This window comes from Ochotona curzoniae, unplaced genomic scaffold (assembly GCF_017591425.1).
Source record: "Ochotona curzoniae isolate NIBS_2020 unplaced genomic scaffold, NIBS_Ocur_1.0 scaffold_4505, whole genome shotgun sequence".
Taxonomy (NCBI): Eukaryota; Metazoa; Chordata; class Mammalia; order Lagomorpha; family Ochotonidae; genus Ochotona; species Ochotona curzoniae.
Window position 1 is genome coordinate 2582501 of NW_024467118.1, and position 21800 is coordinate 2604300.

General features: G+C 59.3%; 1 protein-coding gene across 3 annotated transcripts in view; it reads left to right on the forward strand.

The window, feature by feature from the left end:
- The window catches only part of CRMP1 (collapsin response mediator protein 1), a 45984-nt gene extending 26835 nt beyond the window's left edge, over nucleotides 1-19149 (forward strand). For all 3 annotated transcript variants that reach the window (XM_040965912.1, XM_040965914.1, XM_040965913.1), the window contains exons 5-14: nucleotides 4884-4945; nucleotides 6466-6546; nucleotides 10224-10292; nucleotides 11424-11544; nucleotides 12167-12323; nucleotides 12747-12888; nucleotides 12973-13143; nucleotides 15630-15809; nucleotides 17643-17808; nucleotides 18741-19149. In XM_040965912.1, the coding sequence (XP_040821846.1) occupies nucleotides 4884-4945; nucleotides 6466-6546; nucleotides 10224-10292; nucleotides 11424-11544; nucleotides 12167-12323; nucleotides 12747-12888; nucleotides 12973-13143; nucleotides 15630-15809; nucleotides 17643-17808; nucleotides 18741-18832 (1241 nt within the window). In that variant the 3' untranslated portion in view covers nucleotides 18833-19149. The remainder of the gene's footprint in view (nucleotides 1-4883; nucleotides 4946-6465; nucleotides 6547-10223; nucleotides 10293-11423; nucleotides 11545-12166; nucleotides 12324-12746; nucleotides 12889-12972; nucleotides 13144-15629; nucleotides 15810-17642; nucleotides 17809-18740) is intronic.
- The last annotated feature ends 2651 nt before the right edge of the window (nucleotides 19150-21800 follow it).

The following is a 21800-nucleotide window of genomic DNA, read 5'->3' on the forward strand; positions in this document are numbered from 1 at the left end:
CACATGCATGTGTGTAGGTCATACGTGGAGCCACGTCATACGTGGAGCCATGCCGTACAGATCCCTGCAGTATGCTCTTACGTACAGGCCACCCTTCCGTGCCTTAGTGGCTGGGCTACCTTGGGCCAGCACTCACCCTCTCTGCTCAGATTCTCCAGCTGCACAATGGGGGTCAGTAAAAAGGTCGTGAGAGCACAGGTCCCAGAGGAAGTGACTGGGGAGCAGCTGGTGGCAGGGCCCTGCGTGGCCATGTTGGGCAGGGCAGGGCAGGGCATCCTGCCAGCGGTTTCTAAGCCACAGACCCCAGATGGGGCTAATAGTGCCAAGTGGTGGTGCTGGCTGTCAGCAGAGAAACCACAGAAAGGAGCAGACAGCCGGGTTGCGGTGCAGAGGGAAGGGTCTGGCTCTGGCCCAGCGACTCCTGGCATTGTCTGACCAAGTGTTTCCAGAACGCTCCCCCTGCCATGGTCCAGATCTCGCCAGCCCAGAGCTTCAGAGTGCATACTCGGTCAGCTCCTGTGGGTGTGGCCAAGTGGCCTGCTGGCTGCTGTGCATGGGCCTGGTACTTGCTGGGGATGCTGGGCCAACTCCCTGCCTCACCTTGCAGCCTTCAGCTTTTCTGGGACTCGTTCCATGGTGACGGTGTCCCCACAGGGAGAGCGTAGTCTGGGGCTTATGCCAGGCACTCACGCAGCAGCTGCAGAACCGCCTGGCATCTTGCATGGTTTGGGGACTGGACTCTGTCCCTGAACAGCAGGAGCGCTGGGGACTTTGTGGCTGTTGTTTACTGTGGAGGCGTGTTTGGATCATCAGTAATCTCCCTGGGTACCAGTTACTCTCTGTCCTCCCCAGCAACTCCCACGTTTTCATTCAATCACGGTATGATACGCTAGGCCCAGGGTCTCAGCATCATATCTGCACATGAGGCGGGTGAAGCTGCTTGGTGTGGCTTCACTTGATTCCAAGACCTGTGTCCCGGGCACTGCCAGCATGCCACGGTGGGAAAGGAGCAGGGCAGGCACAGTCCACACTCCGCCTGACACGAGTGGTGGTCCCTCATTGTGACTCTAAAGCCGTTCTCCAGTGTGTGCAGCTGGGTACCTGGTGCCCGGTCCACCCACCTGCCCAGACCTCAGGGCCCTTTCCTGAGGCCAAGTTCAAGGTAGGAGAAGCTCATGGGCCAGAGCAGGGCTGGGATCTGCTGCCGTATTGCTATTTAGTTAGGAGTAGTTTTTATCATCTTAGTGGTTTTAAAAAGCAGAGCACACACCAGCCTTATGATGGAGAGTAACAACAAAACCCCAGCCCCTGACTGTAGACTGGCCTGGGGTGGCTCGGACTTGACTGTTGCAGCAGCTCCCCTCCCTGTCCCGGAATGGCTTAGCTTCCCCCCTCAGGGGGACCCTGCCCCTGATTAGCTGCCTCAGTTGCTTTCAGCTCAGCTTTCTTAGAAACACGGTGGGTTTCCTGTGTGTCAGGTTCACGTCGACTGCCCCTGGTAAACCTTTGCTGCGAGTGGGCTGCTTATCGCAGGCCAGCGTGCTGCACCTTCACGACCAAGGCTTGAGCCAGAGGCTGCTTTCTGCTTCCTGATTGGGTGGCAGGCTACAGAGGGCAAAGAGACGCTGTGTTATCCACCCAGCCAGTCCTGGGCCTCTCATTTGTCCAAACCGAATTCACACACGTTTATCTTGGTGTGTGTTATTTTTAATTTTTAAATTTTTAAAATTTATTTTTATTGAAAAGTGAGATAGACAGAGAGGAGGAGAGACACAGAGGAAGATCTTCCATCTGCTCTCTCACTCCCCAAGTGACTGCACTGGCGGGAACTGAGCTGATCCAAAGCCAGGACCTGGAGCCTCTTCTGGGTCTCCCATGCAGGTGCAGGGTCCCAAGGCTTTGGGCTGTCCTCTACTGCTTTCTCAGGCCACAGGCAGGGAGCTGGATGGGAAGCAGGGCCGCCAGGATTAGAAAGGATCCCATATGGGATCCCAGCGCATTCAAGGCGAGGACTTTAGCCACTAGGCTACCATACCAGGACCTTGGGGTGTTTTAAAAAATAGACTCTGCTTAATGGCATCTGCTGTGGAATTTGGTCAGTTTCTGAGTGTCCTGGCCTGCACCTGTCTTCTACCTGACTGCATCTTACGTGCTTGCCAGCTGTTAATCACAGCTCTGCCTTCTGCCACCCACAGCCACGTCCCTGGGTTCTGGAATGGTTCTGGATTTGCCCAGTACTCAGCCACTGTTGATGAGGGAGAAGAGAAATATTCCATGAAAGAAGACTTTTGGCTTTGTTTTTATTTTATTTGAAAAGCAGAATCACAGGGAGAGAGAGAAGGAGAGACAGAGATCTTCCACCCACGGGTTCACTCCGGCGCCCATGGCCAGAGCTGGGCTGATCCCTAAGCCAGGAACTCCTCCCAGGTTCCCCTGTGAGTGTGGGGGCGCCAGGACCTGAGCTGTACTCTGCTGCTTCTCAAGGCACCTTGGTAGAGAGCTGAATTGAAAGCAGGGCAGCAGGACATGAACTGGCACCTGTATGGGGTGCCAGCGCTGCTTGCAGAAGCTTAGCCTATTATTCCAGCACCAGCCCCCTTGTTGAGTATTTTTAAAAATGTATTTATTTTACTTTTATATTGGAAAGGCAGAGTTACAGAGAGAAGGGGAGAGAGCGATGTCTTCCATCCACTGGTTCACTCTTCAGATGGCCGTGATGGCCAGAGCTGGGCCAGTCTGAAGCCAGCAGCCCAGAGCTTTTTCAGGTCTCCCACGTGGGTGTAGGGACCCAAGGCTTTGAGCCATCCTTTGCTGCTTTCCCATTAGGCAATAACAGGGAACTGAATGGGAAGTAGAGCAGCTAGGATATGAGCTGGCTTCCATATGGGATCCCAGAAGATGCAAAGCGAGGATTTAGCTCTAGGCCACTGCTCTGAGCCCTTGAATATTCTTAATGCACCCTGTCATGTTAACATCTGTGAGAAGCCCTTGGTAGAAACAAAGCAAGGCCCGTGGAAATCTGCCAACTGTTGGCTCGCTGGGTGTTCTTCCCCCGGGGTGGCTCGGGCACCTGGGTGTCCCTGCTGCAGCCACAGCACTGCCCAGCAGGGCCGCCCCAGGCAGGCAGATAGTGGCCTGGCTTCCCGGGCCGGGTGTCTCCCACATGCTACTGCCCCCTTCCCTGTGGCTGAGGCACCGGCATTGCCTGTGGCAGGTGCACAGCCCTGGCTGCTGGGACCCAGGGGCTGCTCTGCTTAGCTCCACCAGGTGTCCAGCACTGGACTGTGGCCCGGGGTCGTGCTGCATGACATGACTGAGTGGACAGGATAACAAGGGAATGAGCTAGAGCTTGAAAGCTTCCGCAGAGGGTACAGAAACTTGGTTAGCACCAGGCACCAGCTTTTAAAGTAGATAGATCAGAAGTTTTAATTGTGGACACTTTGGTTGTGGATAAGAACGGCTGTCAGTCAGTCAGTCAGCCATTTGTTCCCGCACCCCACATTGTCTGACATGTTCTTTGCATCCTGCTGGTTTTTTCACTTCATTGCTTGGATTTTAATCTTTAACGTGCAAAATAAAACACGGGCGTTGACAAAAGCCACACAAATCCAGCTCGTGGCTTCATGGCTTACTCGGGGGTCCCCCGTGTCAGGAGCTCAGAGGCTCATGTTTCTGTGTTACTGTATGAATACTGCTTAGAAAAACGTTTCCTGATCTTTTTTGGGAAAGGAATTCTTACTGAAGACATGTAGTTGAGAGAGACACAGAGCGACAGAGCGAGAGGAACTGACTGTCCACTGCTGCACTCCTCGCATTGGCTGCACCGGCCCAAAGCTGGAAACCCAGAAATCCAGCAGAATCCAGCACGTGGGGGCAGGGAGCCCAGCCGGGAGCCGCTGCATCCCGTGTGTCTGAACCGGAAGCTGGCTTGGAAGCAGAGCAGTCGGGGCTTGGCCTGACGCTCCAGCGTGGGGCGCTGGTGTTGCAAGCTTTGGCTTACCGCACTGTGCTACGTCCTGACCCTGGGGAGCCATTCTCCTGTGTAGAAAAAGGCGTCCGGCTTGTGTTTACCACTTCCCAGAGCCAAAGAAGTTTCCACATCGTTGGAACCTTGGTCTTGATTTCTTTTTTCTAGTCCAAATGTTTCCTCATTCCTTCTACATGGTGTACAAAGCCACAGATCAGACGTGGGCTGTGTCCTCGCACATCCTGAAGGTGAAACAGGGAGGAGTCCCTCCTGCACACGCGACCCCACTCCCGCTGGCCGGCCAGCACCCCCCGTTGTTGGTGCTGCAGCCTTGGGAGATCCTGGCGCACTATACCCCACTCAGCTCCCGTCAGCGCCCAGCCTGTGTGCACCTGCCCCGACGATGCCTTCAGCATCTTCCTTCCTGCGTCTGCTTCTGCTTGCCCCCAGTGCTGCTTCCAGAACAGTCTTTCCACCCTAGGAAATCTCTGGTCGTGCCTCTGCCTTGCTTTCAGAGCTGAGCTGACAAGCTCAAACTGGTAATGTTGGCCAGTTTGATGGCATGAATGTATGCCGTAATTTAGGAAAGTTGTATCTGAATGTGAACGCACGCTCCCCGTCACAGCGCCGGGGTACTTTCTGGGTATGCTGGGTGTCGTTTCACTTGGTTCCTGTGACACACAGCCCTCCCCTCCTGCTTCCTGCTCCCTCATTCCTCCTCCTGGTCCTTCCCGACGGTGCCTGGAAGCCCGCTGGAGCCCAACCCACACCCCTGGGGCTGACACGATGACCCCGCTGTGAGTTCTCCTGTGTTCTGGTCTCCCGGTAGTGGCTGCTGTGCCTGGAGATTGTCACTGTCCTGGATGGCCAGGCTGTCTTCCTCACACGCTCGGTTTTCTCTTTTGTCTTGGAACAGGGGTCAATTCCTTCCAGGTGTACATGGCCTACAAAGATCTCTACCAGATGTCTGACAGCCAGGTGGGTCCCTCTTCCTGCCCCTGTTGGCTTAGGGCAGCTGGGAGGGTTGGCAGGAAGGGCCCTGGGTTCAGATCTGGCCCTGGCACCACAGTTTGCCCTGACTTGTGCCGGTCACTGCCCCTCCTGGGCCATCAGTCCTAATACTGTGGTCCCTCCGCTTGGCTTGTCCTGTGGCCTTGTGCAGGGCGCGGTAACCACCGACTCTCAGGAAGTATGTCGGGGATGCTGGCAGCTCAGGTGTGGAACTGGCACCTTTCGAGGGCTCCTGGGTCGATTCTGGGGCACAGGCAAGGTTCAGGACCCATTTTGTGAGTTTTGCTTCAGGTCAGGTCTTGTCAGGAAGGCCTGGTAAAACCTCTGGCCCTTCCAGCTTCATGTCCCTGCCGTGTGACTGCAGGATGTTGTAGCTGGTCTCCTGGGCATGGGCTACGGTCTGCTGGTCTTTCTTATGCCACCGGCTCTCCTGGCCTTGTTTCACTGTCACACTGGCAGAAGGCCTGGGAGCTCTGTCTACCTGACTGCGGGTCCTGGAGAATCAGCCGCTTGCTGTGTAGCCTGAGGCAGCTTTCTGACCTCTCTGTGCTTTAGTTCACAATGGCGGCTGCCTCACAGAAGGTGTCAGGAGACTGTGGTTTTAATTCAGCTAAGTTGCTGGGACCAGCCTGACACACACAGGTGCTGCTTGGGTCATGGTCAGCAGTGGTTGGCTGTAGATGGGCAGGGGGACCAGCACTCCAGGACTTGTCCTTCAATTACAGAAAGTTATGTGCCCCAGTTTGCCTCCTCCCAGGGGCCTTTCATGCAACCAGCAGAGGGTTGGAGCAGCTGAAAGTTGGGTCCATTTTCTGGGAACAGTAGCTTGGGGTGAACTGACACAGGCGTGGTTTCCACCTGCTGTATGTTGATGTCCGTTTCCCCAAAGCCGTGGGCCCAGAGGTGATCTGACTGTGAGTCCCTGGAGGAACTCCCTGCCTGCAGGTGCCTCTCGCACCTGCTGCTCACCTGCTGGGAGTGTGGACAAACTTCAGATTCAAGTGCGCCTGCAGAGGGAGTTTGGTGGCTGCATCCTCAGTAGGAGTGAGAGACCTGCCCTGGCTGACAGCGAGGCTGCTGCCGCTGGGCCCATGGCTGTCGGGAAGCGTGCCCCACCCATGGTGGTCTGTGGGATCACGTGAGGCTGCGTTGGTTTCCCGGGGCCACATCCCTGGTGGTCCTGCGGACTCTATGGTCTTGGGTAAGGAAACCCCGGGACTGGGGTGGTCTCTGTGTCACAGTGGCTGTGGCCTTGGGTCCTCCCCGATCGTGTCCTCCTTGCTGCTTTTGGATCTGAAGGCTTCAGGACCAAGGAGAGAGCTTTCCCGAGCCTGTCCTGTGTGGGGTGACAAGCTCTGGCTGAGGGAGCAGGATGGGTCTAGCTGGGACACCGGACACCGATGCTGGCAGGTGCATGAGTGGGGGCGCTGTTGGCAGATGAGCAGACCGTCTCCCACGCATGCTGACCCCGATTCCTCCCTCCTCAGCTCTATGAAGCCTTCACCTTCCTGAAGAGCCTGGGAGCGGTGATCCTGGTCCACGCGGAGAATGGAGATTTGATAGCTCAGGTGAGTGCCGTGTGGCCCTGCCCCTCTCGGTTTGTTCTCCATGAAGCACTGTGACGGAGGAAGAGCGGGCAGGGCGGTGATGGGCGGCAGGGAGCAGGCCAGCTGGGAGCCGCTCGGGCAGTGCTGGTGCCCGCATCGCCTCTGGAGCTTCCTGCTCACTCTGGCCACGGGGAGACCATGACATCCCTGAGAATTGGAAAGGTTTGACTGGGGGGCAGGTGAGGCCCGCTCGGCGTCCTGGAGGCTGATGCTGTGGATCGGGAGGGCCAGGAGGGGGCAGTCCAGTCTTGGAGCAGGTGCTTCCGTACAGCCTTCCCGGTCTCCAGCTGTGTGAGCCTGGACACGTCTCTCCCCACAAGGCTCTTGTTCTTCCAGAAACATCTGCCTGGCGGTGTTGTGAGGACAAAATGAGGTCACGTGTGTGACACTCAGTAGGCCAGAGCTGACCAGAAGTTGGGATGGGAAGTGAGAATTTGATGGGGAAACAGCAGAGGCAGAGTGACAGCCGGGTCTGCTTCCTGCAGTGGGGTTTTTTTTTTTTTAATTGGAAAGTGAGATATAACGAGAGGAGGAGAGATACAGAGGAAGATGTTCCATCCGATGGTCCGATGATTCACTCCCCGAGTGACCACAATGGCCGGAGCTGCACCAATCCAAAGCCAGGAGCCAGGAGCCTCTTCTGGGTCTCCCACATGGGTGCAGGGTCCCAAGACCTTGGGCCATCCTCAACTGCTTTCCCAGGCCACAAGCAGGGAGCTGGATGGGAAGCAGGGCCAACAGGATTGGAACCAGTGCCCCTATGGGATCCTGGCATGTGCAAGGCGAGGACTTTAGCCACTAGGCTACTGTGCTGGGCCCTCTCCTGCAGTTCCGAAACAGGAAGAGAGGTGATGGAAGGGGCATGGTGTGACGGTCAGGTAGTGTGGGACTTGTCGATGGGAAGAGAAGGAGGTCCCGTGGGTCCCTGGCCTGGCTCCCTGGTGCCCAGGTAACTGTAATCACGATGCCACAGTCGGATCCGCTGAGCCACAGCCAGGGAGGGAGGTACAGTTGTCCCCACTTTACAGCCAGGTAAACGGAGGCTCAGGGGGGAAAGACGTGCTTTGTGGCCCGGCGGAGCCAGGTGATTAACCTGCTTCCACTTGCTCTGAGCCCAGAGGCATGGTTGTTTGATGCTGAGGGCGCGGGCTGCGGCCCTGCCCGTCCCGTGTGATGCTGAGGGCGCGGGCTGCGGCTCTGCCCGTCCCGTGTGATGCTGAGGGCGCGGGCTGCGGCTCTGCCCGTCCCGTGTGATGCTGAGGGCGTGGGCTGCGGCTCTGCCCGTTCTGGCTCACTGAGCTTCCCTGTGCAGTAGGGATTCTTGCAAGTTCTCAGCCAAACGCGAGCCGTGCCTCACTCCCGTGACCTGGTCAGCGGCGAGAACAAGAACGCCACAAAGTGAGGGGCCTCGGGCCGTGTGCCGTGCGCCTCTCCTGGCTGCCTCCTGTTCCCCCAGGACACATGCTGATTCCCTCCAGATCTCTTCTCAGGTCAGCCAGCATAAGCTCAGCACACAGCGTGCAGTGGTGGGGCCCAGAGGCAGCCCTTCCCAAGGGGCCGTGGAAGGCATCAGGCATTGCTGGTCCCCAGCAGTGCTGGAAGCAGGCTAGGCACCTGCTGGCAGTGCTGGGGTAGGCCAGAGCTGACTGCATGCAGGCCTCCTATGATGAGAGCGAGACCCAAGTGCTTCAGCCCTTACCTGCTGCCTGCCCAGGCACTAGCAGCGAGCTGGGTTGGCAGCGTTGCTGGGCCTTGCACCTGGATGCAACCAACCAGACACCTGCGAGGGACTGAGAGGTTTAACAGCCTTTGCGTCCTGACTCCATTTTGTCAAACAGCTCTTCTCTGACGTTCTCTCTGCCCTCTGGCATTTTCCTGCGAGCACCAGGGAGCAGTGAGCGGTTCCTTCAGCAGTTCACAGGGAAGCTTCCTTAGCTTGACCTGGTTCCGTGAGCAGGTGTTCTGTGCTCCGTAGAGAGGCAACAAGGAGGCCAACTTGAAACACTTGGAGATCACTTGCTCCAGTTCCCATGGAAGGAGGAGAGGGGCAGAGGGACGGAGAGACAGGGCTCCTCCATCCTCTGGTTCACTCGCCCAACGCCCAGGCCAAAGCCAGTACATGAGACTGTGCGAGTCTCCCTCATGAGTGCAGGGCCGAGTGTTGGGCCATTGTCGGCTGCTTTCCCAGGAGCGGCAGGAAGGGGCTGGGTTGGAACTGGAACAGCTGCGACCTGAGCCCACACTTCCCTCTAGGATGCCGGGTGGTTTAACGCCTAGCTCCATCCTGCAATGCGGCCTAACTCCACGGCCTTCTTCTAACTTCCACTCCCCGCCTGGCTCTACCAGCGTCGGAACCTTCTTGGCAGTGCCTGCCCCCCAGATCTGAGCTGGGGATGCAGAGCAACATCACAAGTTATGCCCAAACGGGACATCTCAGAGCAAGGGACCTTGTGGCCCTCTGGTCAGCAGCTCAGGTGTGGCAGAGGTGGGTCCCCTGGCCCAGGAAAGGGTGACAGGTGGGGCCGTTGTCCCCTAAAGCCTTCCCGTGGGCCCATTCGGCGCCTGCCCTGCGCGTCCTCTCCATCATCTCCGCGGAGGTGCAATGAAGATGATGCATGGCCCTGCTGGTCACCCGATGTCCCCAGAGCCTCCCTCTGTCTCTCCTTCTCGCCCTCCTCCCCTCACTCCCTTCAGACAGAAATAGCAGCTGACATCTGAACAGTTTTGCACAGGAATTTCTCCGGATCACACAGTCGTTTTGCAATTTCCCAAAATGCTTTCCAAACACCGTCTCCTGCCGTTGTTGAAATGACTGCACTTTGTGCTCAGTGCACTCCAGCTGTTGGACCCCAATGTAGGGCCCAGTGTGTATTTCACATTTGCATAATAAGCTTGTGTTCTCAGGCACAGCTGGAATTGGGATTTTTATTATTTATTTATTTATTTATTTATTTTTTGCTTTAAACTGAAAGGGGTGTGTCCAAGGATGCTGGCACGAGGCTGCAGGAGCCAAAATTAGTAGCTGCGCAGCTGGGTTGCTTTGAAGTGTCCCTGGACCAAGGAAACCTTGGAGTGAATGGTCCAAATCTGGGTCATCAGCCCAGGGAGCCGCTTCAAGGTCGGGATGAGTTTGAAGCAGTGGTGTGCTGCCAGGTGGGCAGAGAAGGCTGTGGCTGGGATGGCAGGGGCCATTGCCAACGGGCGCAGGGATGGGCTTAGCGTGGGCACAGGCTGACTCCTTTACATGGGAGGGCACCTGCTATAGACGCACCAGACCAGCTTGTGCCACCTGCATCTCAGACAAACCCAGTGCTGGAGCTGGTCTCCAAGGTTAGGACCTGGTGCTTGGAATCTTCCCACTGGAGGCATGCTGGCAGGGCACTGGGCTGTCTCGGAAGCTCACTTCCGGCGATGCTGGGGGAGATGGAGAATAAGCCAGATGTGGGTGCGGACGCACAAGGGGAGGACGACCAGTCTGAGGGAATGGGGGAGGGGAGCATCCTTTCACGCTGCCGATCCCTGCTGGAGAGCCCTGCAGCACCCCTCCGTGGGACTCAGTTGCCCCCTCTTCTCCAGCCGGCAGGGGTAGAGGGTGGGCTTCTGCGAGCTCCCTGATGCCACTTTCTGTTGTCCTGCAGGAACAAAAGCGGATCTTGGAGATGGGCATCACGGGCCCCGAGGGCCATGCCCTGAGCAGACCTGAAGAGGTAACGACCCCCGTGTGGACATGACTCTGACATCACCGAAAGCCCACCCCGGGGTCCCTGGCTGCTTCCCGGTCCCACTGCCCGACCCCCGCCACGGCGTCCCCCACCTCCTCTCAGCCCTCTGGCCCTCTGGAGACGCTAGGGCGAGGCTCTGCGCCTCTGTGTCCAGGAGCTCCACACTGAGGCCCCAGACTCCTTCATGCCCTCGCTGGACGGGAAGCCGCCGTGCTGGGACGTAGGAAAGTGGAACCCCGCTCCCCAGCACCCAGCAGCCAGCTTCCCGCAGACCCGCAAATGAGGGAGTCCCCCTGGGGCTAGCAGGGTGCACATGTCTGCACGTGTGTGTGCACGCCTGTGTGTTGTGTGTAAGGTAGGCGGGTTGGGCCTAGGACAGCCTCTGAGCCCAGGGTGTTTCCTGACCCTAGTCAAGTCCTTGAGTTTCTGGGCCCCGTGCTGCACCCTGGGGGCCTGCATAAAGTAACGCACAGGCCTTTACCCCAGCCCAGGGCGTCCCTCAAGCCCCAGGACCCCGTGTTTGTTCCCGACCCGAGGTGAGGCCAGCAGAGCTGTAGACACAGCTGACACAGCCTTGTGGCCCGTGGGGTGCTCCCTCATCCCCCCTCACCACTCAGCACAGGCCATGGGTGATGTCATGCTTGCTGGGTGGCTGGCTCCAGCGCAGGCCACGCCAGGGAGGACATTGAGAACCACACAGCGCAGAGTGTAACGGAGAGTGTGGGGGTCCTGGTGGGGCGAGGGCAGTGAGCCCCGCTGGCAGCAGGTTCACAGGACTGCTTCTCAGAGGTGACAGGGGGGCTTACCTGTCCCGGGCCTTTGTGGCCATCTGTGGATGCCCTTGGTGCCTGCCTCCCTGGGGTGGGACTCTCCTGACACCACATCGGGATGCTTCCAGAGACGGTTCCACTTGTGCCATTCTGCTTCCAGCCTGCCAGCCAAACCCACCTTGACTGCTTCCGTCTTTAAAAACTCCACTGGGCCTCGTTAGACAGCGTAGAGTCCCTTCTGTCCAGCCCAGGCCGAGCCCGGGGACCTGGGGTAGAAGGTGGCTGAGCCCCATCCTCTCCCCGTCTCCCCCCACACCTGTGACCTCTCTGCTGGCTCTGCCCACAGCTGGAGGCCGAGGCCGTGTTCCGGGCCATCACCATCGCGGGCCGGATCAACTGCCCCGTGTACATAACCAAGGTCATGAGTAAAAGCGCAGCTGACATCATCGCCCTGGCCAGGAAGAAAGGTAGGCGGCCGGCCTGGGCTGACCGTGGCTGGGCGGGACCAGGGGCTTCTCAGCGGGAGATTCTGCGGGTCCCTAAGGTGTTCTCAAGCCCTCGCAGCCATGGGCTCTGTGCTGGGCCTCAGCAGGGAGGACGCTCAGAGGGAGGCTTCCTTCACTTGAGATGGACAGAGCGAGGCCAGGGGAGACTGCCCCCAACACAGGATGGAGCCTCGTGGCCCTCCTGGGCACGGCAGGCCGAGCGGGGAGGAGGACCAGTGACGGTGGTCCAGCAGGTGTCAGGCAGGGCAACACGACTAGCATCCACTGTGGATGACTCCATGGGAGCCCCGGTGAGCCGGAAGTAAAGCCTTCTGCATCGAGAATGTTCCACCGTGTCTGTTTATAATGTGTTAGCAATGGGGTGTGAGGCGTGACTGGTGAGAAGCCATCCCACCTTGTGTCTGATGATCACATGTGCCCCACGGGAGAGCCCATGTCCCCCGCCGAAGCACCCAGCAGGTGCCCTGCGGGGGTGGGGAGCTGGTGTTGGTCCCCCGGGTGGCTCCCTCTCCCACCGCGTGACCCCAGCCGCTGTTGGCGTCTGACTGCACGTGCGTCTGTCCTCCCTGCACCGCCCACCCAGGACCCCTCGTTTTTGGGGAGCCCATTGCTGCCAGCCTGGGCACCGATGGCACCCACTACTGGAGCAAGAACTGGGCCAAGGCAGCGGCGTTTGTGACCTCGCCTCCCCTGAGCCCGGACCCCACTACGCCCGACCACCTGACCTCCTTGCTGGCCTGGTAAGTGTCATGCGGCACGGGAGGTGGGCTGCTGGGGTGCCGGGGGAGCCCACGGTTCTGACCTGTTTATGGCAGCCTTCTGGGGCGCCAGGCTTTTCTGCCATCTCAACCCAGTAATTCCCACCATGGACTGGGCGCTGTGTGGCGTCTGGGGAATGCTATTGCTAGCATGAGGGACGAGAGACCGGGTGCAACTCCCAGCCTGGAGCTGCCACTGGCCGTGACGCCTGCTGGTCCCCGGCTCAGGCCACATCCCAGGTTTCTATGGGGCATACGAAGTCAGGGCATTTCCAATCACTCAGGAACCCCAGAACCTCTTCTAGGTCCCTGGGGTGCAGGCGCCACTGCATTGGGTACCAGGAAGATGGGGTTTGCCCTTCAGAGTGAACTCAGAGTGAACCCCTTGTCATCTTTGTCCCGCAGTGGGGACCTGCAGGTCACGGGCAGTGGTCACTGTCCCTACACCACTTCCCAGAAGGCAGTGGGCAAGGACAACTTCACCCTGATCCCCGAAGGGGTCAACGGGATAGAGGAACGCATGACCGTCGTCTGGGACAAGGCTGTGGTAAGCCCCCCGCCCAGCTTGCCCCCACCACCCTCGCCAGAATATTCTAGAAACCCATGGAGCCTTTTTCCTCCTTGCTTTTAGGCCACAGGCAAAATGGACGAGACCCAGTTTGTGGCTGTGACCAGCACCAATGCAGCCAAGATCTTCAATTTGTACCCTAGGAAAGGGCGGGTGGCCGTGGGCTCTGACGCCGATGTGGTCATCTGGGACCCCGACAGGGTGAAGACCATAACCGCCAAGAGCCACAAGTCGGTGAGTCCCCCACCACCCTGGCTCGTAGAACGGATTCCTGCTCGGCCCTCCAGTGAGAAACCTCCAGTCAGAGTGGCGGGTGAATGTGGCTGTGACTTGATGTGTTCTCGTGACGGTTCACTTAAATGCCTTCTCCCGCTGGGGTGAGTGGGGAGAAGGGACTTAGCTAAGCCCCCTCTCGCGTCCCAGGTGCACATGACCTGTGACCTGTGGAGGTAGGCCACTGGGTGCATGAGCTGTGATTGGCTGCCCGAGGCTCGGTGCGCAGACCCCAGGCCCAGGACACATGCTCCTGCCTTGCACTTTGCACGCCCACTTTGCACGCCCGTGGTTGGGATGTATGTTCCCATCCAGCAGACTACTCAGCAGAGACGCCTCCCTCGAGGGGCCCTCCTCCCTCAGCCCCCCACGCTGCGTGGCCAGCAGTGGCCTTGGGTCCAGCGTAGCATCCTTACTCCCAGGTAAACGACCACAGCCTGCCCTACCTTCCTGCCCTCTGCTCCTGGGCACTGGCTGCCCCAGAGCCCCAGTCCTGAGTCTGTGCTGGCCAGCAGGCATGAGGAAGCCTTGTCAGGAAGGAGGCCCTGGAGCGGCTCTAGGGTCCCAGGACTCTCCCCCCACCCCGCCGACCCCTGAGCTGGGGAAGCCTGACGTTACCACCTGTGAGAGTAGCAGTTTCCGGTCAGGTAGACTCGCAGAGTGGCCCCTGCCCATGCCATGCCAGCCCCGAGTTCTTTGCACAGCCGCACACATAACGTGAATGTAGAAATGGTCCAGAAAGCCCCGGGATCCCGGTCGATGGACAGTGAGGGCGGCCAGTTAGCCTGCTGGTTAGTGCTGGTTGAGTTACCCATGTCCCGTAGCGCAGTGCCTAGCCCATACTCCCAGCTCCGGCTCAGAACTTCAGCTTCCTGTTAGTGTGCACCCAGGAAGCAGCTGGTGATGGAGCAAGTGGGTCCCTGACAGCCACTCAGGGTGCCTGTGTGGGCTCCTGGCTTTGCCTCAGCTTAGTAGTTCTGCACTTGTGCACTGTGGCAGGCATCTGGGGAGTGAACCAGCTGGTAGAAGACGCTCTCTGCCTCTTAAACAAATACACGTTGGGTCTGAATGAGGCCTGATTTCACGTGCTGATGGATGCAGACAGTGGGAAGGTGGGACTTCCCCTCGGGCCAGCACAGGAGCCCCAGGAGTTGGACAGTAGTGGTGGAGGGGCTTGGTCTGGGGAACACCTTGTGCTTTCTGGGGGAGAGGAGCCGAGGTTGCCTTGCTTGCCAAGAGTGCTCGGCTGGTTTGGCCTCACCCTGCGCGTGTGCACAGGCCGACTTCGGTGTGGGTGGGTGTGTGCCTGTTCTCACTTGTCTGGAACTGGGTGAGTACACATTAGTATATCCGTGATGGGGTAAGGTTTCGCTTTCTAGAACTTTCTAGAAGTTTCTAGATCTGGCAGGGAGCAGTTGGAAGAAGAAATTCACATGGAAACCACACGCCTGCCTGTCCGCCCTTGCACAGGACACAAGTCACACCCAGAGTCCCCTGGCCATGCACAAGCCACCTGCGTCTGGGGCCAGAGGAGGACTTAGGCTGGGCTGTCTGTCTGTGCCCTGCTCTTTAAATCACAGAGCAGCTGGAGTCTGGAAAGGAAGGGAATGTTCCTTTGTCTTGCAAAGGAGCACAATAAAAGGATACTCCGCGTGTCTCTGCCTCTGGTGCGGTCCCCTTGGTGTCTACGTGCAGGCAGGGCTGGGAGGAAGCTCAGCCTTTGGCTCGACAGTTTGGTCAGAGAAAGCTTTCCTCAAAAGGGACATATTTTTAAGATTCAGAAGTGTTACCAGAAATGCCCAGTGGGTTCCTTCCTCAGCTTAGCATAGAGATAAACAGCCGGGAATCTGTTGCAGACAGAAAAGTTTATTTGCGAAGGGACCGGGGAGCAGGAAGGGAGGGAAGGGGAAGCAGCCCCGGAGAGGAAGCCGGAGGTGGGGGGCCTCTCGAAAGAGGAGGGAGACACCAAAGGTTTGAGGAAGGGTCTTGGGGTTTTAAGCCTTCCTGAACCCTCCTTGTTGGGTGGGGAACCTGCAGGTAAGATGTTCCCCATTGGTGGTCTCCTAATTAGTTAGAAAATGGGTGGGCAGTGCTGGTGCCGCCCGCCTGAAGGTGCGGCCAAGACCTCAGCAGGCGTGGGTGGTAGGCGGAGCAGCTGCGTGTGTGATGGCCCAGGTGAGGGACGGCAGCAGTGGATGCTGCAAAGCCAGCAGCGCCCCAGTCACCCCCCCCGAGTCCCCCCTCCCCCCGAGACCTTCCCCCTCCCCCGAGTCCCCACAAGGAGGCGTGCGGGGCACGTGGCGGAATACTGCACAGCCCCAATAGTGCTTTCAATGAGGGAGAAAGAAAGCCAAATGGAGGGGCTTTCCATGGCTACTGGAGTGTGGAGAAAGTCCTGGGAGGCTTGGGGCACAAGCCAAGCTGCCTTGTGTGTTTGGGGGACGCAGGCCACAGAGTACAACATCTTCGAGGGCATGGAGTGCCACGGCTCCCCGGTGCTGGTGGTCAGCCAGGGCAAGATCGTCTTCGAAGATGGAAACATCACCGTCAACAAGGGCGCCGGCCGCTTCATCCCGCGCAAGCCCTTCCCGGAGCACCTGTACCAGCGTGTCAAGATCCGGAGTAAGGTGAGTGGCAGGCGGGCGCGGGCTGCACTGCAGTGCGCTGGCCATGGGGTGGGGACAGGGCGGCCACGGCTGCAGGCTCCTGTGGGTGGGTCTGTCGTATGTCATTAGTGCAGGCACCCCTCGGCTGCCGAGGGTGCCACTGCTGCCCTCCACGTGTGTCACAGGTCACATATGGACCCCTACGTGACCAGCAGGTGCCAGTGCTCTGTACCCTGTTGGGACAATGGAGCGGCACCCTACCCCTTCTCGCAGCTGCTCCTCGGGGTGCTGGGACCCTCACCAGGATCTGGGTGCTAGGAGCCCCCTGTGTCCTGCCCACCCTCCCCTGATGTTTCCAACCATCCTGCCCACTCACCAGCCTTGAAGAATCAGCCTTGATCCCAGGGGGGAGCCCTCTCATCCCTGAGGCCAACTCCCCATCACCATGGCAACCTGCTCACACACACACACAAGACAGCCTATGCTGTTGGCCAGGAAGGCCGGCTGTGTGTGTGTGTGCCCACGTGTGCAGAAGCACACACACTGGCCCACGCCTGTGTTCACCTGTGTGTGCACACGTGTGAGCATGTATAATGGCTCTGCATGTGCATGTGGATCTGTTCGTGTGCATGGCACATGTTTACTGTGTTTACATGCATATATGTGTGCACACCTGTGTGTCCATTGTGTGTGTGCTGCAGCATGTGTGTGCAGATCACGTCTTCCAGTCCTCATTGGTTAGAACAAGCAGCGGCCACTTAGACGGAAGAGTTCCAATACCTGCTGGACTGCCCGTACCCCGGGGTGCCCCCTGTCGGTATGGGGTTCCCCTCACTTCCCCTGGGGTGTGGCACCAGCGCATTCTGTGTCAGACAGGCAGTGGCAGGTGGCCAGGGCCGGGAGGATTGAGTCACCGTGGGAGGCGCTGGGGACAGGGGACAGGTGGGAGCAGTTACTAGGGCCAGGGCATGGTTGCTGGGGATGGGGCGGTCACTGGGGTCGGGGGGTGCTCGCTGGGAATGGGGTGTAGTCACTGGAGAGATGGCAGACGTCCTCTCAGATGGTGTCTGCCTCTCTAAGTGAGCGGGACCACGCCTGTGGACAAGAGCTGATAAAAGACAGACCAACGGGACGTGGACTCATTGGTGGCAGCCCTCCCAAGGGCTCACTCCTGGGTCAGACCTGCAGTGGCCAGAGGCCGTGTTAGGGTGCAGGGACTGGACTCAGCAGGTGCAGGCCCAGCCCTGCCCAACTTCATGTCGCCAGAGGGTCCCTTGGTCCTCTGTGCTGGAGCCCAGCCTGCACCCAGTGCTCCATTACGTGGTATGTAGCAATCCGCAGCCTCTGCCTGCTGGGGCGGAGGGAGCCATTGTCAGGGCTGTGGGAGCTATCACCCACCCTGAGGCCAGGAGCAGGGCCGTCCCCTGCTCAGGCCCTGAGCAGCATTGGTGGTTTCCTGCAGGCTGTGGGTCTGTGCCCACCCGCCCTGCACCTCAGCCGAATGCCCAGGCTCTGCGGCACACACTGGCAGTCATGACACCTCACCCCCTTCAGCTAACCTGCCCCAAGTCTGTGGGCTCACCAGGCCGTTGGCAGCAGCCGGCCTGGCACTCATGGGTCCCTGATGGGGGCGTCTGGGAAGGGAAGAGAATTTCTTTTAAATGGGTTTGGGGTCCTCAGCTGTGTGCATTCCCTAAGTGTGTGTGTGCATGAGTGTGGAGGGCATGCATAAATGTGTGTGGTGATGTGTTCACACGGGTGCTGTCCCTGGGTACACACGCCCCTGCAGTGGCCACAGGCATGGGTCCGGGGTGCGCTGTGCGGACCGCTCATGCTACGCACCTCTCTGTTCAGGTTTATGGATTGCATGGAGTCTCACGGGGCATGTACGATGGTCCCGTGTACGAGGTGCCAGCCACACCTAAATATGCAACCCCCGCGCCTTCTGCCAAATCCTCGCCTTCTAAGCACCAGCCGCCGCCCATCCGGAACCTGCACCAGTCCAACTTCAGCTTGTCAGGTAGGAAGGATGGCACTGGTCTGGCCTACAGGATGCCTTCCTGCCAGCCCAGCAGTGGTGCTCCAGGTCCCTAAGGCTTCCATTGCACCGAAAAGCCACACGGTGGCAGGCGTGTGCACTGGGGAAGGTTTCAAACCCCAGCAGCATGGGTTATGCTGTGGTTGTGTCCTGGGAACTCCATAATGGAAAAGGTGTGGTCAAAAGCCATCTGTGTAGGGCATTGGGGCTCCCCAGGGCACCCCAATTTCCAGGGACCCTTCTCAGAAGAGCTTCTTGCTTGCACACTGGCTCCAGAGTTTATAGGTCACATGTTGTGCACAGCCCCCGCGTCTTGTCCAATGCTCGGCTCCCATGGTGGGGTGGTGTTGGTGTCTGGTAGTGGGGCAGAGGGCACACAGCTGCTCAGCTCCGTGGTGGGGGTGGTGTTGGTGTCTGGTAGTGGGGCAGAGGGCACACAGCTGCTCAGCTCCGTGGTGGGGGTGGTGTTGGTGTCTGGTAGCGGGGCCGAGGGCACACAGCTGCTCAGCTCCGTGGTGGGGGTGGTGTTGGTGTCTGGAAGCGGGGCAGAGGGCACACAGCTGCTCAGCTCCGTGGTGGGGGTGGTGTTGGTGTCTGGTAGCGGGGCCGAGGGCACACAGCTGCTCCCGAGTTCACAGGCTGGACCTGGTCTCCAGGTATGTGTGGCTCAGGCCCTCCCTGAAGCAGACAGATGCAGACAGAGCACACTCCCACCTTGGATAGGAGGGCGCCCTGTGGCCCCAGCTCTGGGGTCTTGTCCCTGGGACCCAGGGGCACGGAGGGGTGGGAGGGGACTATGGAGCAGAGTGCTGAGGCAGTGAGCGTTCCGCTAAGGGGGCAGCCTGCAGGAACGGCAGGTCAGAGCGACGTCGGCTGACCTCTGGCACGAGTGACCGACCCTCCTTCTCTTCCAGGGGCCCAGATTGATGACAACAACCCCAGGCGCACTGGCCATCGCATCGTGGCGCCCCCTGGTGGCCGCTCCAACATCACCAGCCTTGGTTGACCGCGTTGGGTCGAGTGCCCCGAGTGAAGGGTTCTGGGAGGTAGCGCCCGGCCCTTTTCCTGTCTGTGTTTGAAACCCACGGTTTTAGTTGGTGCCGAGGCAAGGGGGAGGAGGGAGCAGAGTGCAGGCCTCTCCTCTGTCCTGTAGGAAGACGTGGTGCTAGTGTGCTGTGTTGGCGTGGCGGGCCCTCGCCCCCCACGCGTGTGTCCACACAGGAGCCACCCGGAGCATGCCGTTTCCGTTGTCCCCTCCCAGTGAGCCGCAGGTCTCAGCATCGTCTCGTCCTGTCCCTCCGCCCCTCCCTCACGCCCGCGTGGCCCCGTCCCCCGTAGCCGTTCTAGGGTAGCTGATGCATGCAGCTTGTGTGTGTACAAGTCTGTGGGTATGTGTGACGGGCCGGCGGGGACACGGGTGTGCGAGCCCCTTCCCACCCACCCCCACGGAGACGCGGAGGTCCTCGAGTGGCGGGGGAACCAATGCCACCCGCGTCCAGAGTCGCTCGTCACTGGCCATGCTGTCGTCCCGGTCTCCGCGTCCTCCCAGCAGCCCGGCCAGGCGCACGCCCAGGCCGGCCACGCGGCAGCCAGGTTTTTAAAGTTTTGTACACAAGTTCTCCTTTGTATTCACCCCCATTTTTACTCCACGACGGACTGTGTGGCTCTGATTTCTGAATTCGAAGCTTGTGAGAAAATAAAGGACATAAAGTGCCCGCCAAATCGGCTGCGGAGTGTTCACTTGGGATGCGGGGTGCATGCTGGGACCCCACAGAGCCACTCCACGCTGGCAGCAACTGCTGACCCGGGACCCGCTGCTGGGACCGCACGGGGAGCTGGAGCCAGGCGGGAGGGGCGAGCTGGTTCCCGGGAGATTGGCCAGAGGCAGCACGGCCAGCAGGGGCCAGCAGGTCCTGCACGCAAGGCGTTCATCCCATGTGACTTCTCAGAGTGCTGGCTTATGAAGCAGATGGCAGGATGGACAGGTGTGTGCCTGGGAAGCCCGGGCTGGGTCCCGTGGCACCTGCGTGTGCCACCTGCTGTGTTTTGTTCCCCAGGGAGCTCAGCACGCTGCACACCGGGTCTGTGGAAGAACCTGGAACTGGGTTGGAGGAGGTGGTGGGTGGGGACACCATGCCTCAGCTGCCTGGGGAGTAGCAAGCTGGCACTTGGGGCATGGGGTACATCTCTGTGAGGGGAGAGGCACCTAAGGGCTCATCGCCATGACTTCTGCCAATGCCACCTCCACCCCCTCCAGCCCACAGTAAGACGGGGGATGGTCACCCGTGGGCCTGGGTGTCTGATAGGTCCTGGGCCTGGGGCTTGTGCCTCCTTCCCCCTGCACTCCCACACGACTCCGGGTGTGGGCTTCACCCCCGCTGCTTGGCACAGGTGCGGTGGCGGGGGTTGGGGGGTATGCAGCCGGACCAGGATCTCCTGTAGGAAGTACTACATTTGGCCACCAGAGGGAGCCGCTGGCAAACTCCGAGCGGCTTCCACCTGCTCTGATCGAAGTTTCCTGAACAAATGGTGTGGTGAAGAGGATTCTCCTCTGGCCAGGGCTGCTGTTCCCTAGTTCACTAACTTAGGTAAGCCTGTGAAGGTTCACAAGTGGCCGGAGACATGGCTCATTGAATTCACGTGCACTTTCTCTGGTCACAATGGGCAGGGCCTGGGGCAGTGTCCCAGTGTCCGCAGACACTTCTGTGGGCACTCCAAAACTGGGGGGAAGTGGATGCAAGTTAAGTTGGTGTTGATGTGAAAGGCTGGGACACATGCCTGGGCTCTGACACTGTGGTGCAGCTGGTTCGAGTTCCGCTGCTGGGCTTTGATCCAACCCCCTGCTAATGTGCTGCCGGGGTAGGCAGTAAAAGATACCCCAAGTGCCTGAACCCCGCATTTGGGGACTTGAACAAAGCTTCCGGCTCCATTCTGGCCCAGCTGTGACCCGTTGTGGCCCCTGGCGAGCGAACCAGCAGGCGGAAGATCTTCCTGTGGCACGCTGCCTTTAAATCAGTAACAATAAGCACACCTGTGCTTGCGAAGGGGTCTTCATAAAGGTGGCGAATGTGCATAGTAGGAAAAGCAAAAGCTGCGTGTGGGTGGCAAAACTGTTCTTGCCCTAAAATTAACTTCATGTTTCTGGGAATGAGCAGGCCTGGATCCTTCCCCATCCCGGCAGTGACAACAGCTGAGAGCGGGAGGGGGCTCCTGGAGTAAATGTGTTTATTCTGGAGTGAGCTGTGCCCGCCGCAGGCACCACTGGAAGCGGGCCTGGAGGCCGACTGCGTGCTGCTGGCACGCACGGCTGCTGGGCGCTGCCTGCACAGGAGCAGCTCAGCTGCCGCCTGCAGTGCCATTGGAGGGGCTTGGAGGGGTCCCCGACAAGGACTGCCCGAGGGTCTCTATGGCCGCCCTGGGTCCCTCCCTTACCACCTCTGGGCTCCCTCTTGGACTGGGTTTGGCGTAAGGAGCTCCATCTTGGCTCCGCAGCTTTCACATCTGCAGGTCTGATCTGAGACCAGCAATTCCTGCTTTTGCCACAGTGATTTTTTTCCTGTAGGTGCCCAGACCTCTCTCCTAGCAGGGGCTTGCATGGGCTGGTCCCAAGGGGCAGGTGGTCCTGAGGCCACTTCTCCTTAGGGGAGCGGCTGCTGTATGGCAGGAGAGCCCGCTCCTACCTCAGGTGGAGCTGGACAGGTGCCTGCTGAGCAGGCGGCGGATGCTGGGGGAGGTGTCCTGACCCTGTGAGGTACCCCAGCAATTCAAGATCCGCATCCAGGTTGTCAGAGCCAAGACTGCAGGGGTCACAGAATGGAAAAATGCAGAACCAGGAAGGCTGCGAATGGGAGCATTGCCAGGGTGGAGCTGGGTAATGGAAGGTCAGCCAAGGGGAAGGAGGAGACGGAGGGGCAGGGCTGGGCACCACGCAGACCCACAGGCGCCTCATTCGAAGGACTTCCTGTCGTCATCTC